The sequence below is a fragment of the Erythrolamprus reginae genome, chromosome Z (genome assembly GCF_031021105.1).
Source record: "Erythrolamprus reginae isolate rEryReg1 chromosome Z, rEryReg1.hap1, whole genome shotgun sequence".
In the NCBI taxonomy this organism is placed as follows: domain Eukaryota; kingdom Metazoa; phylum Chordata; class Lepidosauria; order Squamata; family Dipsadidae; genus Erythrolamprus; species Erythrolamprus reginae.
Genome location: NC_091963.1, coordinates 40,836,350 through 40,852,046, shown reverse-complemented (window position 1 = coordinate 40,852,046; position 15,697 = coordinate 40,836,350). Strand labels below are relative to the sequence as shown.

General features: G+C 33.5%; 1 protein-coding gene across 1 annotated transcript; it reads left to right on the top strand.

The window, feature by feature from the left end:
• Positions 1-4,777: 4,777 nt before the first annotated feature.
• AGR2 (anterior gradient 2, protein disulphide isomerase family member) lies at positions 4,778-14,325 on the top strand. Its single transcript, XM_070766894.1, has 8 exons — positions 4,778-4,837; positions 7,735-7,878; positions 9,106-9,169; positions 9,957-10,009; positions 10,675-10,748; positions 11,871-11,934; positions 12,256-12,339; positions 14,022-14,325. Exons 2-8 carry the CDS (start codon positions 7,743-7,745, stop codon positions 14,069-14,071), a joined length of 525 nt encoding a protein of 174 aa, XP_070622995.1. The 5' UTR covers positions 4,778-4,837; positions 7,735-7,742; the 3' UTR covers positions 14,072-14,325.
• The last annotated feature ends 1,372 nt before the right edge of the window (positions 14,326-15,697 follow it).

Here is a 15,697-nt window from a genome sequence, read left to right as displayed (position 1 = left end):
AAATTAACTAAAAATAAATTGTGTATCTTATTTTTTCTTATCTATCCATTTATAAACATTGTTCCATGCTTCATAAAACTTAGTATCTTCTTGATCATTTAAACGTCTTGTCATCATATCCATTTCAGCGCAATCTAATAATTTTGCTATAACTTCTTCTTCTTTGGGGATTTCCTCCCCCTTCCAATTTTGCGCATACGTGATTCTAGCCGCTGTTAATATGTGTATAATTAAATATAAAATTTCTTTCTTGTAGGTCTGGTTGGTAATTCCTAATAAATAAAATTCCGGGGTGTTTTCAACCTCCTGCTTTACCGTTTCTTTTATTATTTTCTCTATCATCTTCCAATATATTTTAGCTTTACCACATGTCCACCATTGATGGTAGTAGGTTCCTATTTCTTTCTTACATTTCCAACACAATGGAGAAGTTTTAGGGAACATTTTTGCTATTCTATTTGGTGGGAGATGCCATCTATAAAACATTTTAATTTGGTTTTCTTTTAATGATGCTGATTTGGTCATTTTCCAATTATTGACCCAGACTTTTTCCCATGTATCTATGTCTATTTCTTTACCAATGTTTTTGCACCATCTTATCATATTATCTTTTAGGGTCAATTCTATGTTTTTATGTGCAATAAGGAATTTATAAATTTTCCCTATTGTTTTTGTTTGATTAAGAGTAATTAAATTGCTTAACAAATTTTTATTTTTGTTAAAAATATAAAGTGTTTTATCCTTCTGGTATCTAGATCGAATCTGGGCATAATGCCACCAATCTATTGTTATCCCTTCATCTTGTAGTGTGGTTCTAGATTTTAATTTCATTTGGTCATTTAGTAAATCTTTATATCGCATAATTTTTTTGTCTTTTGTAGATTTTGGATGTATTATTGCTTCTAGAGGGGCAAGCCATTTTGGAATAGTTAAAAAGTGGTTTTTCCTTATGTCTTTCCAAACTTCTAGTAAATATTTCCTTAATGTATGTCTTTTAAAATATGAGTGATTTTTCTCCTTATCATACCATATGAAAGCATGCCATCCAAGCATAAGATCATACCCATCAAATAGTTTCTATGTGCAAATTTTCTGTAGTCTTACTCTTAAACATATCCTGTACAACAAGGATCTAAAAAACTTTGGCTCTGCAGACTTCTAATTTGGTTTTCTCGTAACATGTTAAATTTAAAATACAATGATTTGGTTAACAAGTCCACTACTCATGCTATTTAATTGGTCATATTTCCATAAGAAACATTTTTAGATTTTGAAAAAACGGATCTATTACCAAATTGTGTCTATGGAGATTCTCAAGCATTCAGGTCATGGTTGTTTAGGTTAATTAACTAGACTAAGAAAGTCCAGTTGCCTTTTGAAAAACACCTTTAATACATTACAAAATTGCAAAAAGCAATTTATCTATCTCTGTATCAAATATCCATTCCAAGAGATAGATATATTCATTTTAAATGAATTTATGTGTATATTATTCTTCAGCATGATTGGAAAAGATGGCCCCATTACTATCCAATGTAATTTGCAACCCCATCATTCATGTTATATGGTTATGTCAATAACAGAGTACGGTGCCATGGCAGAGAAATGCATATTGCTAATACACACTGTGAGAAAAGAAAAAGAAACTGTCAACTAAAATGAAGCATATTGATAAGCCAAACATATTTCTAATATACTTTATTTGACCTTGTGTTTTACTTTAAAAAAAATAAATATACACACAAATAAGCAATCTTGATTTTATTAATATTTAACCATCATTCATTTATTATAATGGTCTATTCCAGTGTTTCCCAATCTTGGCAACTTGAAGATATCTGGACTTCAACTCCCAGAATTCCCCAGCTAGCAAATGCTGGCTGGGGAATTCTGGGAGTTGAAGTTCAGATATCTTCAAGTTGCCAAGATTGGGAAACACTGGTCTATTCTATTATTCTCTTGTTAATTCCAAACAACTGGCTTTCAGAAAAGCATGGGCATCTACAAAAGCTATTTATTCTTCAGTCTAAAACATATTACATGAACTAGATTCTGTTGGAAAGGAAACAAGTAAATATAATCATGCCATATGAATTAATGCTGCATTTTGAATATCACATCTCTAGTAACTCACCAATTGTTTCCTGTTGGTGAGAAAACTTATTTTAACAGTTTAAAATCTATGTTTATATAGGTCTATATAGTTATATAATTATGTATAGTTTAAAATCTATATAAATATGCAAATAAATTCAAAATGGTCTAGTGATAAACATATATAGAACATCTTATTATATTCCATTTCACTCTATACATTTGAATATGAGAATCAATTGTCTAGTGGTTATGGCGCCAGGCTATAAAGCAAGATACCATAATTTTAAATCCAATCACAGACAGCTCATCTGGTGATGACTGGACCATTCATTTTCTGTCAGCCCAACCCATTGTTATTGTGCAAAAAATAAAAAGAGGAAAATTTGTTGGATATATTTATTGCCTCGAGTTATTTATAAAAATAATAAAGGTGAGATACAAATAAATAAAATCACAAACTTGGTTGGTTGTTTAGATAGCTGTTGGTTGTGCTGCATCAATTCAGAATATTGTGTTCAGTACACCCTGATGCAGCACAATTTAGCATGTTGTGAAACAATTTAACACAGTTTACCTGAGAGGTTGTTTGTTATATCAAACTGGGTGACAATTTACCTTTGCTTTACTTTTTTATATTTTATCAACTAGACTACACCCATTCATAAAACCACCTTATAGTAAAATATATAGATCAAGTTATGGTATTGCCTCTTGTCTCCCACCCAAACCTACATAAGCTCTAGGAAATGAAGGGAGGGAGAAACTTAATAACATAATTTGGTCAGGACAAAGATACAGGTGATATTTTACCTGATGTTGACAGATGATAGCAACTTCATCATATACAACAGGAGTAAGGAAATAGTAAAGGAGCACCCCACAAAGCCTTAGGCTTGATCTATTACTACCTATCAAGAACACCTGCAACTGGACATAAAAAAGAAAAGAATCACAAAAGTCTCCCACTTTAGGTGGTCTTGAAGGTATTGCTACAAAATTAAGGAGTGTAGTACTGGATGTACTATAGTTATACAGAGCCTAACAACTGTCAACTGAGATCAATATTGTCTCAGGGCTATGACATGACCTAATCCAAATTGAAAAGGGCTAAAATAATCTATTTCTTTATGAGCTAGAGGATGATAATTTTCTCAACAAAGCTTCTAGCAGCAGTAGAATAACAGCTGGCTGGAGATTTATAATAATGGAAGTCCATACATCTTCAAGTGGTTAAGGTTGAAAAACACTGTCCTAGAGTACTTGCATCTTGAGAAAAGAATGAACAACAGTCTCCTACAAAGTGGCTAGATTCACCCTTTTCCCACAAAAGAAATGATTACCACTATATTAGTAGTGGGTTCTAAAACCTGTTGCTACCAGTCTGCACTGGTTTTCAGCTGTGTGCACACCACTTTGACACATGCACAGAAGCATCCCAAGCGGGTGGACGGAACCTCCTGCTGGCGCTGCTATTGGTTCGCAGAACCAGGCTGAACCAGGAGAAACCCATCACTGCACTGCATCTATCCAATCATATGTTCCCTCTCTGGAGGCCTTATACAACTAGGAGGGACATGGATCTAAAACATACATGGACAAATATACTACTAAAGGAAAACCTGATTAAGCACTAATCAAATTAGTTGCAATGAAAAATAAATAGAATGGCAAAAGAATAGTGGTGATCCTAACATGATCAAAAAATCTTGCCCTAGGGACAAATTGTATCAGGGGCTTACCATAATGAAATACTAGTGTGATTGTTTTGTAATGGTATTGTACAAAAGGAACAAGACATATGGAAGCAAACAACATCAGAACAAATATGCAACAAATTGCTCGGAGAGGGGCAGCATAGAAATCTAATAAATACAAAAATACAAACTTTTGCATAGATAGTTTGTATGCTAGTAACAGCAAGAATGCAATAACCTTTACTTAATCTAGAACGATCTAGAACATCTCTTTTGAAGGTATCTAGTTTGGCATCTGTTAGTTATAATTATTACTAATTTTTATATTACTTTTTAAACTGAACATACTTAATACCCTGGCCTCTCTTTTTCCAGAAACAATAATCCTCTGAAATGAGGTTGAGAGATTTTTAACATAAATAAAGATAATTTTTAAATGTGCTATCCCAAGGTCAGCTACTCAGCTTTCAATCCTAAGGCAGGCTGTCTTCACAGCTTCCTAGTTTCTAGGCCAGCATTTAATTACTACACTAAACTGGCTTTCTAGTTATGGAATGATCTTATTCCAAGTAATAACAGACAGATATTAAGGTCCATTTTGGTTTGTACCTGAAAGCTAATGAAATAATCAGCTCCATATTTTCAAAAAAATTATAGACCTTTGCCTTGAAAAAAGGCTGCTCCAATCAGATGTGGACAAGTCAGCCTTTGGTCAAATTGGAAGTCTCCATTTACACTTACTGTACAAGGTTTGGCCTGGTGCCAAGTATGTTTGTTGAACAACTCATATAAACTCAATATTGTAGTTTTCTATAATAATTGTTCAATAAATCAAAGCATGAAATGGCACAACATTGTTCTAAAAATTCCTTGCTAATACTTTTCTACTTTTTAACTTTTTCTTACAACAGCAGGATTCAAATACCAACCTGGTGGGTGGGATCAGGTGCACCCAGATATATAAATAGACATTCCACACCTTTCTTGTCCACACTGAAATTGAAAGCTCTTCAGCTGTTGCTCTAAGAAGCAAGAGGGCAGGAAAGGTAAGGTTATTGCTGCTTGTGTAGCAAAGGTCCTGTTAAAAATATTTGATGGTTGTGAGTCAAGTTACTTAATAACGAGTGAAGCAAAGATGATGATATTTAGATAATCCTGACATTCTTTTTGACAGGAAAAAAAAATCCATTTAAACAGAGGTTTGCAAGTACACAACATATTTTTACAGCCAAGATACATTACTTTAAGTTATTTGCTTCCTACTTCTAGCCTGCCAACAATCTTTCCTTTACCCTGCTTTGATTTCCTGTTTAGCAAGGATAAATCCTTTTCATTTCTTTTAAAGCCGGACTTATTTTTAAAAGGGAATGTCTTCTATGTTGTACAAAATAGAAATTTTATATCTTTTCTTGTGTCTTAGAAAGCTTGGAGGAAAAGAAGATTTTTTTCTCTATATAGTTTTTCCCCATTTTCTTCCCCATTTATATTTTTCTTACTATTGCCATCAAACTACAATCTTCCGCTCTCTAAACTTCCATCATTCATCCAGCCTAACTATAAACCATGCTGACTATTCATGATGGGACTGCCTTATAAAAATATCATGGTGGCATACCTTAAAAACACTCAAATAGGCATAGATATTTAGATAGACAGGTGCGTGCTCACGTGCGTGCACAGACATACATGCACATGCACGCACACACACACACTTTTGATTTTCACATGGATTTAAAAATTAGATACAGGAATCTGGCATTAACCTTATTCCTCTTTCCAACTATCCCCATTCTGATTTTTCTCATATATGTGCTATTATACTATAGTTATGTCATTAAAAGTTTAGTCCAAGGCATGCTTATTCAAAGTTAAAAACTACTATTTGCAACAATTTTGTTTCCTAAAAAAATAACAATGATACCTAACATATCTGGAACCAGTTCTTCTGTATTGTAATTAAATATACTTACAAGTTAGTGAATTGGTTCTAGATATGATCTTGGCTAGATCTACATCTAGAAATCTAAATTTCCAATCCCAAAATTCTTCAGCCAGCTATTTATTTATTTATTTAGTCAGATTTCTATAACGCCCTTCTCCACAGACTATAAAGGTATTAGACTACAATACTGTTGATATTTCAAAATCAATAAGATAATTCATAATTAGCTAAGGACCTACTGATTTCCATGAGGTTTATTCTGAGCTTGACTAAGTTACGTATTTTCATCCCATGCTAAATACAAAAGCTCAGATGAAGTTACATTCGTTCCGTGCTAAATATAAAGGCTCAGAAATAATATTTTGTTATTTCTGGCAGAAATTCTGATGAGACGAATGCTAAATACTAGAATTATTAAATACCCAAATTTCTGATTTTGAAAGTAATGTGATCCTTTGTAAGCTTTACAGTCTTCCAAAAAATCAGTATTGAACTAAATTTGGGAAGCAGACTAAGGAAATGTACCCCATAAATTGGTTTGCAAATCTAAAATATAAGAGATGCTTATTATTGTTGTTGTTATTATTATTGTTGTTGTTGTTATTTGCATCAATATTCAACAACTTTTGTGTATGCTATATTCATAATCAATATTTAAAGTTAGCTGAGAATGCAATTAAGTTAAAACAGAATACATCTTCCTGCAAACAGTTTAGGGTTAAATCTAGATAAGATCACCGGAGTGTGTGGGGGGGGTCAGTTTTCCATCTTGACGCTTTGTAAAAATGTTGGGTTTAATCTGATAACACATAGCAAAAAGCTAGCTGGCAATTGTGGAGTTGACATTTAATGCATTTGAGGAAGTCAAATGTAAGAAAACATTGGTCTAAATCAAAATATAAGCTGCAAGATCACATTCTTACAAACAGACGAGTGCAGTCGATTTTAAATGTATTTATGTTGATTTGAGTGCTCTTGTATTAATACAAGAAAATTTCCCAATAAACATGAAAAAAATGTTTTGCTTTACTATCAACCAATAGCAAATTCATCAGTAGTTTAGAATAAAATTTAAAGTAAAAGAAGCAAAGGAAAGGGGCTTTTGGAAATTAAGCCTTGAAACCTGTCCCTGCTCTTACGCTTGGAGAACAGTTTATTCCTTTACAGTTTTTAATGCAATGCAGGAATTTTAAAAGGATTTTCATTCACTGTACATGACTTGTTCCTGTAAAGCTTATAATGAATATTATTGTGGATTCTACAGTAGAAATATATTGGGGGGGGGGGGAACCCTAACTTTTACATTCTTGTTTCAAGAATGTAAGGAATATTAGCTTTACTACATAGATTTCAAGGAGTAATGTCAAAGTACATTTATCTAAATTATAAATATCTATTTTTTCTGTACTTTGTTGCTGCTATCCAAGGGTTGTTCATATTTTTGCAACTTATAGTATATATCATGCTAACCCACAATGTGTTTTGATTTTAGCTTAGAATAACTAGTGAACTCAACATTTAATAAATGATTAAGAAATCTTAATCTTAAAGTGAATTTCAGCTTAGAATGATGCATGAATCCAATCTGTAGTTAAGTGTATAATTTCACTAGTTGTGAGTACTCTTTTGCAGTTTTCAAACCCTATTCCCCATTAGGAAGAAGGAAGGAAGGGGAGAGAGGGAGGGAGGAAGCAAGCAAGGAGGGAAGGAAGGAAGGAAGGAAGGAAGGAAGGAAGGAAGGAAGGAAGGAAGGAAGGAAGGAAGGAAGACAAATCTGGGAGAAAATTCATTACATTCAGCAATGCTCAACTTTAAAGAAACACACATAGACTTCTGTTGTAAATTTGCCTAGGTAGCCAGTTCCTCTCTAAATAGAGAAATTCTATACTAGTGCATAAGATTTAAATCATATTTTATTTCTTATGTTTTGTTACATTGTTCTTTTATCCTATCACTTTTCAAGTACAGTATATCCAGATTAATGCTTTTTCCACTCCTTAGTTTTAACTATGGAAAAAACCATGGCCTCCATCCTGATTTTGGCTCTTGCTGTCTTGTATTCCCTGGCTAAAGAAACTACTACTAAAGATGGAAGAAAAGACTCCAAAGAGAGCCATCCTAAACTTCCACAGACTCTTTCAAGAGGTAATCTGTGCATTTTATACCAATCATGTCAGTTGTTAATCAGGCCTGCTTATTTTAAAAAAAATATTTCTAAAATTATTTATCACAGTTATTTTTCTCCAAATAATTTTCAACAGACAGAATATTATTTAATTTAAAGTCAATTTTAAAAAATCCAGCATGCCTGACAGATATTAGAGCAGACATATATAGTTTGCAACACCACTTTTAAACCTTGGCAACTTTAAAATACGTGGACTTCAGTTCCCAGAATTCCTACATATCTTAAAGTTGCTGAAGTTGAGAAACACTGATCTACAACATGGAAAAAACGTACGTATCAGTGTGGACAATGTAAAATGGAAATAAAGCCATTCCAAGGATCTAACGGTAATGGAATATTATCTGAACAATAAATAGCAATTTATACATATCTATTTGAAAGTCATTTCCATTAAGTTTAAAAGATTTGAATTAATTGAATAATTTGTTATATTGGCTAGAGCTGGTAGGAACTGGAGCATGTGATCCAGGGATGGGTTCTAACTTACCTTGCCACCAGTTTGCTTCCTCCAACACCACATCCTGTGCTGTGCATATGTGCAGTGTCAAAAATCAGTTTCTGCATATGCACAGAAGCAAAAAACAGCTTATTCTTTTGCCATAGAAGCCAAAAAATAAGATGGTGTCATCATAGGTACCATTATTAGAGCCAGTTTGGGGATGTGGCCAACCAGCAATTGTTCCCAGTTAAGTGAGCGTGGGTGGGGGGATTCCCACTATAGAACCGGTCCAAACAGGCAACAACCCACCTCTGGTATGATTCAGGGGCAGTGTTTGCCAATCTTGACAGATTTAAGATGTGTCAATTCTCAGAATTCCAAAGTAAAGTAGATATTGCATAAAACAGCATCCTCTAAAAAACGAATTTAAGTATTAATAAGTGTCAGGCTGAAGAGAGGATAGTATTAACAGCCTTTATATAAACATTGCATGAATTATTAGCTACAGATAGTATGCCATGTTTATGAACTCCTGAATTCATATTAATAAATGAATTCAAATAAATATTTGCTGTTAACCCACATTATAAAAAAAAAGTTCCTAAAACATGGGGAAATGCTTGGATGAAGAAGTGTATTGAGTGAAAGATCTACTCTAATATTTGTTAATATTTGATTGAAGTTATATATTCATGACTTCTTCAACAATGACATAAACTAAATTCCATTTGTCATTTATATTCAGGCTGGGGTGATCAACTAATCTGGACTCAGACATATGAAGAAGCTCTTTTTAAATCCAAAACAAGGTAAATTAATTCATTCTGCAAGTCCTACTCATTGATTTATGAAAATATTAGTTCCAGTATGAGACATTGACGTAATATTTAAATTTCTTTTAATTTATTTCAACAAATGATACTGCACATTATAATTTATATCACAGTCTTTTTCTTTGTTTACTCTCTTTCAAATTTATGGAAAAGAATTTGCTTTCATTTTTTCCCACCCGCAAAGATAAGAACAATTTAGGGAAATTCTTGCCATTTGATCTTGTTCTGACCTTTCTTTCTTTCTTTCTTTCTTTCTTCCTTTCTTTCACAATATAATCACCATTGCAGCAGTTTTCAGCTTTCCAGAGTTTCCATGTCATTTAAATCCAAGAAAATTATATCATGAGAAAATTCCTCTTGTATATATCACAAAGCAACAGGAAATAGGCTTTACACTAATAGACATGATTAAGCAGCACTATAGAACTAACCACTTTTTTTAACAGTAAAGTCATCTCACAAACCACAAAAGAATTGCTAAAGAAATTTTAAGGCACTAGGAGAATGAGATAGAAATACAGAAAGATCTTTTGCAGGAGAAGAAATGTAGGAAAAATATATTTCAGCACTATGTTTGATAAAAACTAAGTATAGATTTGAGATCCTTTCCAGACACAGTCTAATTCTCATTTCCCCCATCAATGTAATCCATTGGCTATGCCAGCTACACTGATGGAAATTGTAGGCCAATACAAAGGGACATGCTTAATTTAGAGAAGTTAGCTAACTGCAGTTCTATTATGGACCACTTTTTCTTTTACAGTAACAAGCCTATAATGATCATCCACCACTTAGAAGAGTGTCCTCATAGTCAAGGTACTGTTGTTTCTAACAAATGAAATGTGCATCCCATCTAGCAAAATTAATTACTTCCTCCCATCAGAAGGGTTTTTTTAATCACCTGAAAAAGGACCTGTTTTAACTTAGTAATTAAAAGATGAAAGACATAACTATTTTTAATAAAAGGTTTTGTAGCAGCCATAGTAATTAGAAATGAAGTATTATTATTTGTAAAGACTAATGTTAATACTATTCACTTGTATATAAAAGAAAATAAATCCAAGTTTTAAAATCCAAATATTGTGATAATTTTAAATATTTTTCTTTAAATCATTTGTACGCTTCATTATTATACTATCATTTGTGTGGGATTTTGAGTCAGTTTTTGACTGAACCATGCAGTTTTCTTTGCAAGATTTCAGAAGTGATTTGCCATTGCCTACTTCCTAGAACTGAGAACGAATGACTGGTTCAAGGTGATCCAGGCTTTATACCTAATGCAAATATAGTCTTCCAATTTATAGCCTGATGTCTAAACCACTACAAAATTGGTTTTCCTCTTTAGTATTATTTTTTCACTTTATATTGAGATATCTCAGACATTAATATAGTTTTTCACATTTCGCCTGATTTGAACTATCAATTGATATATAACATTTATTTTTAAAATAATAGTTTTTATAATTGTTGCTCTGTTTCAGCTCTGAAGAAGGTATTTGCTGAACACAAAGAAATCCAGAAACTGGCAGCCAGCTTTGTTCTTCTTAATCTTATTGTAAGTTTTCAAATGATGTTTTAATTATTATATCTGGATATAATCTTATACAGTGATACCTCGTCTTACAAACACCTCATCATACAAACTTTTCGAGATACAAACCCGGGGTTTAAGATATTTTTGCCTCTTCTTACAAACTATTTTCACCTTACAAACCCACCGCCGCCGCTGGGATGCCCTGCCTCCAGACTTCCATTGCCAGAGAAGCACCCATTTTTTGCGCTGCTTGGATTCCCCTGAGGCTCCCCTCCATGGGAAACCCCCACCTCCGGACTTCCGTTGCCAGCGAAGCGCTTGTTTTTGCGATGCTGGGATTCCCCTGCTGGGATTCCCCTGCTGGGATTCCCCTGCAGCATCGCAAAAACACAGAAGTCCAGAGGTTGGGTTTCCTATGGAGGGGAACCTCAGGGGAATCCCAGCAGCGCAAAAACGGGCGCTTTGGCTGGCAAAAGTGGTGAATTTTGGGCTTGCATGCATTAATCGCTTTTCCATTGATTCCTATGGGAAACATTGTTTCGTCTTACAAACTTTTCACCTTAAGAACCTCATCCCAGAACCAATTAAGTTTGTAAGACAAGATATCACTGTACAAGGCATTTTACCAAAATGAAAATTAGCTGCAAATAATTTGAGAAAATGGAAGCTATTATTTTAGTAAAATTTGCAAATACATAATTTGCCTTGATTTCTCTATGTTAATAATTCAGTATATTAATAAATGGCAACCTTGTAGTAATTCACAATATGTATTTTCAGTAATATTGTTGCTTACATGAATACTTATTAGGAAAATATTATGATCTAAATATGATGTGATAGTCTCAACTTTCTCCAGTTGCTACTATCAGTTATATTGGCTGGAGGACTATGATAGCTGAAGTTCATAGAACAATATGGAACTTTATCCACAGCATCAAATTGATCTAAACTGTTCAGTCTTTAATATCTTAAAATTATAATTCTAACTGTGTATTTTGCACAACATTGCAATAGTTGTACCTCAGCCTTTTCTACCAACTATATAAATTAGAAGGAGACATTTATATAGTTGGTAGAAAAGGCTGAGGTACAAGGACTGCAATTTTAGAAATATTCATATCTTTTTTTTCCTACTTCTAGTATGAAACTACAGATAAACATCTTGCACCAGATGGTCAATATGTGCCCAGAATTTTGTTTGTAGGTGAGTCTTTAGAAATTGAAAACATTTACTTGAAAAACTGGTACCTGGCTAATAAAAATAGTCCCAACAAAATATTTATTATGCAAAAATTTGTTCACTATTCAGTATGAATGTGGAAAAACTAGAAAGAAGAATCACATATAGGTGATATCATTTGCAAAGCCTTTCCCCAACCTGGTATCATCTGAATGTTTTGATACCATATTCCTCAGTATACACAGGTTCATAATATAGCTCTAATTAGGAGTTTGTACTTCATATGTTGATGATAGGAAAAATATGAGTGGCTTATAGACTGTTTCCATCTTTCCTTTTCTCTAGATCCTGCACTGACTATTAGAGCAGATATCACTGGAAGATATTCCAACCGTCTCTATGCTTACGAGCCTCAAGATGTTCATCTGTGTGAGTAATTTGTCTTTCATTTCATAGTTAATAAAGGAAAATTCAGTGACTTATTTGTTTATTTATTTATTAGATTTGTATGCTGCCCTTATGCTATAAGCAAATACAGTATTTGAATACACCATTAGAATTTATCACCAAAAAACACCCATTTATTTGACACAATTTCCTTTCATCTGTTGTAAGTAAAAGCTGGCTGAAAGGTTTCATCCTGAGAGTTTAGTCATGTTGCATATTTTTTATGACTCTCTGTGATACAAATTGGCCAGCACTGGCTATTGACCAGTGCTAGTGATAAGCAACTTCTGTGGATCATGGCCCCTATTATACTTTGTGCCAGAGGTGAGATTCAGCAGGTTCTGACCATTTCTGAAGAACCGGTAAAATAAATTTTGAGTAGTTCGTAGAACCAGTAAACACTTCCTCTGACTGGTCCTGCTTCCATCTACAGTGTTCCCTCGATTTTCGCGGGTTCGAACTTCGCAAAAAGTCTATACCTCGGTTTTTCAAAAATATTAATTAAAAAATACTTTGCGAGTTTTTTCCCTATACCACGGTTTTTCCCACCCAATGACATCATATGTCATCGCCAAACTTTTGTCTGCCTTTAATAAATATTTTTTAATAAACTTTAATAAATAAACATGGTGAGTAATAATCTAAATAGTTGCTAAGGGAGGGGGAAATTGCAATTTATGGGTTTAAAGTGTTAAGGGAAGGCTTGTGATACTGTCCATAGCCAAAAATAGTATATTTACTTCCGCATCTCTACTTCGCGGAAATTCGACTTTCGCGGGCGGTCTCGGAACACAACGCCCGCGAAAATCGAGGGAACACTGTATTCTCTGCCTCCCCAGTCCCAGCTGATCAGGAGGAAATTGAGATTTTTCAGGTTCCTTCTCCTGGAGTGGGGTGGGAATGGACATTTGACAGTATCCCTCCCCTGACACACCCACCAAGCCACACCAAAAAAGTCACACCACACCCACCAAACCATGCCCACAGAACCAGTAGTAAAAAAATTGTGTGGCATCTGGAGTGTTACACTGGCCATTGTGGAATTGTGACCATTCCCCATTTTAGGAGTTGGATAAAGTTTCTGAGCTGCTCTCGTGTCCTACCAGAAACAAATGCCAGTTTGATATACTAGTTAAAGAACTGAATTAGAAACTGAAACATTATTTTCTTCCATTAGTCAGAGAAGGTGGGCCAGTTCTCTCTTTCAGTCCAATCCACCATGTTGTGAACAATATAGGAAGAGGAGTGTATACTTCCTTGATTTGAACAAAATAAAAAAGGGATATAAATCTGTAGAATAAAGAAAGAAAGATGCTCAATTGCAAGTGGTGCTGGACTTTAGGAAATCTCTGAACTACCCTTTATTTATCTCTCCACCACAATATACAAGTTACTATACACATCACAAACCATTCCTAGATAAAGCATTTGTATTTGAGATAAATTAAGAGTACCTCATCAAAATTAATACTGTTAACCAAGTTATGAATACTTTATACAATAAACATATTGTTAATGGTCATGCTATTTTAAGTCAAAGTGTGCTTTTTATTATTGCATCTTGTTTAATTCAAACAATTCAAATTGGTATCTATAAAATTGTTTAACAGCACATGATGTTTTGTTTCCTTAAAAAATAATGACCCCATGTTATTTATTCCTAGTGTATTCAAATATGCAGAAAGCTCTGATTCTGCTAAAGACAGAATTGTGAAGAAAGAAAAGACCTAATCTCAGATCTTCTGCACCCGACAGTCCAAATATGCCTAGTTTTCTCCCTCAAATGAAAGCAGCCTGGACTTTGTGTAGGATATGGTTTGCTAATATGCTACATTTTAATACCAAAACTATGTTATAAATATTCATTTGTAATGTTATGACATTGTGTTGATTGATTTTATAAATAATATTAATGTATGCTAAATCATGATTTAAAAATAAACCCACATTACGTATTTACCAAAAAAAGAGAGTCTTCCTCATTGTCATTTTTTAAATATCCACCTATAAGATTCTTATTCAAAAACAATATACAGGTAAAATATCTGAAAGAGATTAGAAAGAAAATCAGAAAATATATAAAATTATAAATGCCAAAATTTACTTGGATCATTGTTGAGTCTTCAGTCTGGGTAAAAAAAGTTTTTATGTGAAAATGTGAAAATTAATACTTATCAATGCTATGTACCAAAAATTGTGCTTTGACTGCCTTTTGCAAACCATTTCTATTATGAGGAAAAGACACAATTAAAATAACTAAGTGAAGTGAAACAGATATTTTCCATCCATCTGTGAAGCTATTGCCTTATTATTCCAGTCTCAATTTACCCAAAATCTTTTGAATAGTAATTATTGACTTGCTATTTATATTACACATTGAAACGTACAAGCAAAAACCCTCCAATTGAAGTATGGTCATCTATTAAATATTAGCTTAAAATGTTTAAATATTAATGCTGGAAATTCCCTTTCCACAATCATGGTATCCAGGCAGAATAGCAAATTTCCAATTAATTTGTCAGTCTATTGGCAAAGTCATAGTTTGCAAGAAATATAGAAAACAAAAGTACTGTATGTACATAAAAGATTCGTACATATTTCAGCTCAGCACACTGAATAAATCACACAAAACAGTGGTTTTTTTTAAAACAATCTAAGTTATAATATATTTGAAGTATAATATATGATGGTAACCCCAAAGTTGTGTGGCACATTATGCTAAACTGAAGGAGAAAACTTTTGACTCTCTCTTTCTAGAACTCCCAATTATAACTATACAGTGAATATTGGCTGTGGAATGTTGAAGGTGAATGAAAAATAGTTCTCTAGAAAAATAATAAAGTAAAATGAAACCTCTCTTGCAGTTCCATTTCTTTTATTTATTTATTTATTTATTCATTCATTCAGTCATTCATTCATTTATTTATTTAACAAAACATGTACAAGATAATAGGTATGGTATAAACATAAACAAAAGCAAAGGATTTAGGAGTAGTGATTTCTGACAGTTTCAAAATGGGTGAGCAGTGTGTTCGGGCGGTAGGAAAAGCAAGTAGGATGCTTGGCTGCATAGCTAGAGGTATAACAAGCAGGAAGAGGGAGATTGTGATCCCCTTATATAGAGCGCTGGTGAGACCACATTTGGAGTACTGTGTTCAGTTCTGGAGACCTCACCTACAAAAAGATATTGACAAAATTGAACGGGTCCAAAGACGGGCTACAAGAATGGTGGAAGGTCTTAAGTATAAAACGTATCAGGAAAGACTTAATGAACTCAATCTGTATAGTCTGGAGCACAGAAGGAAAAGGGGGGACATGATCGAAACATTTAAATATGTTA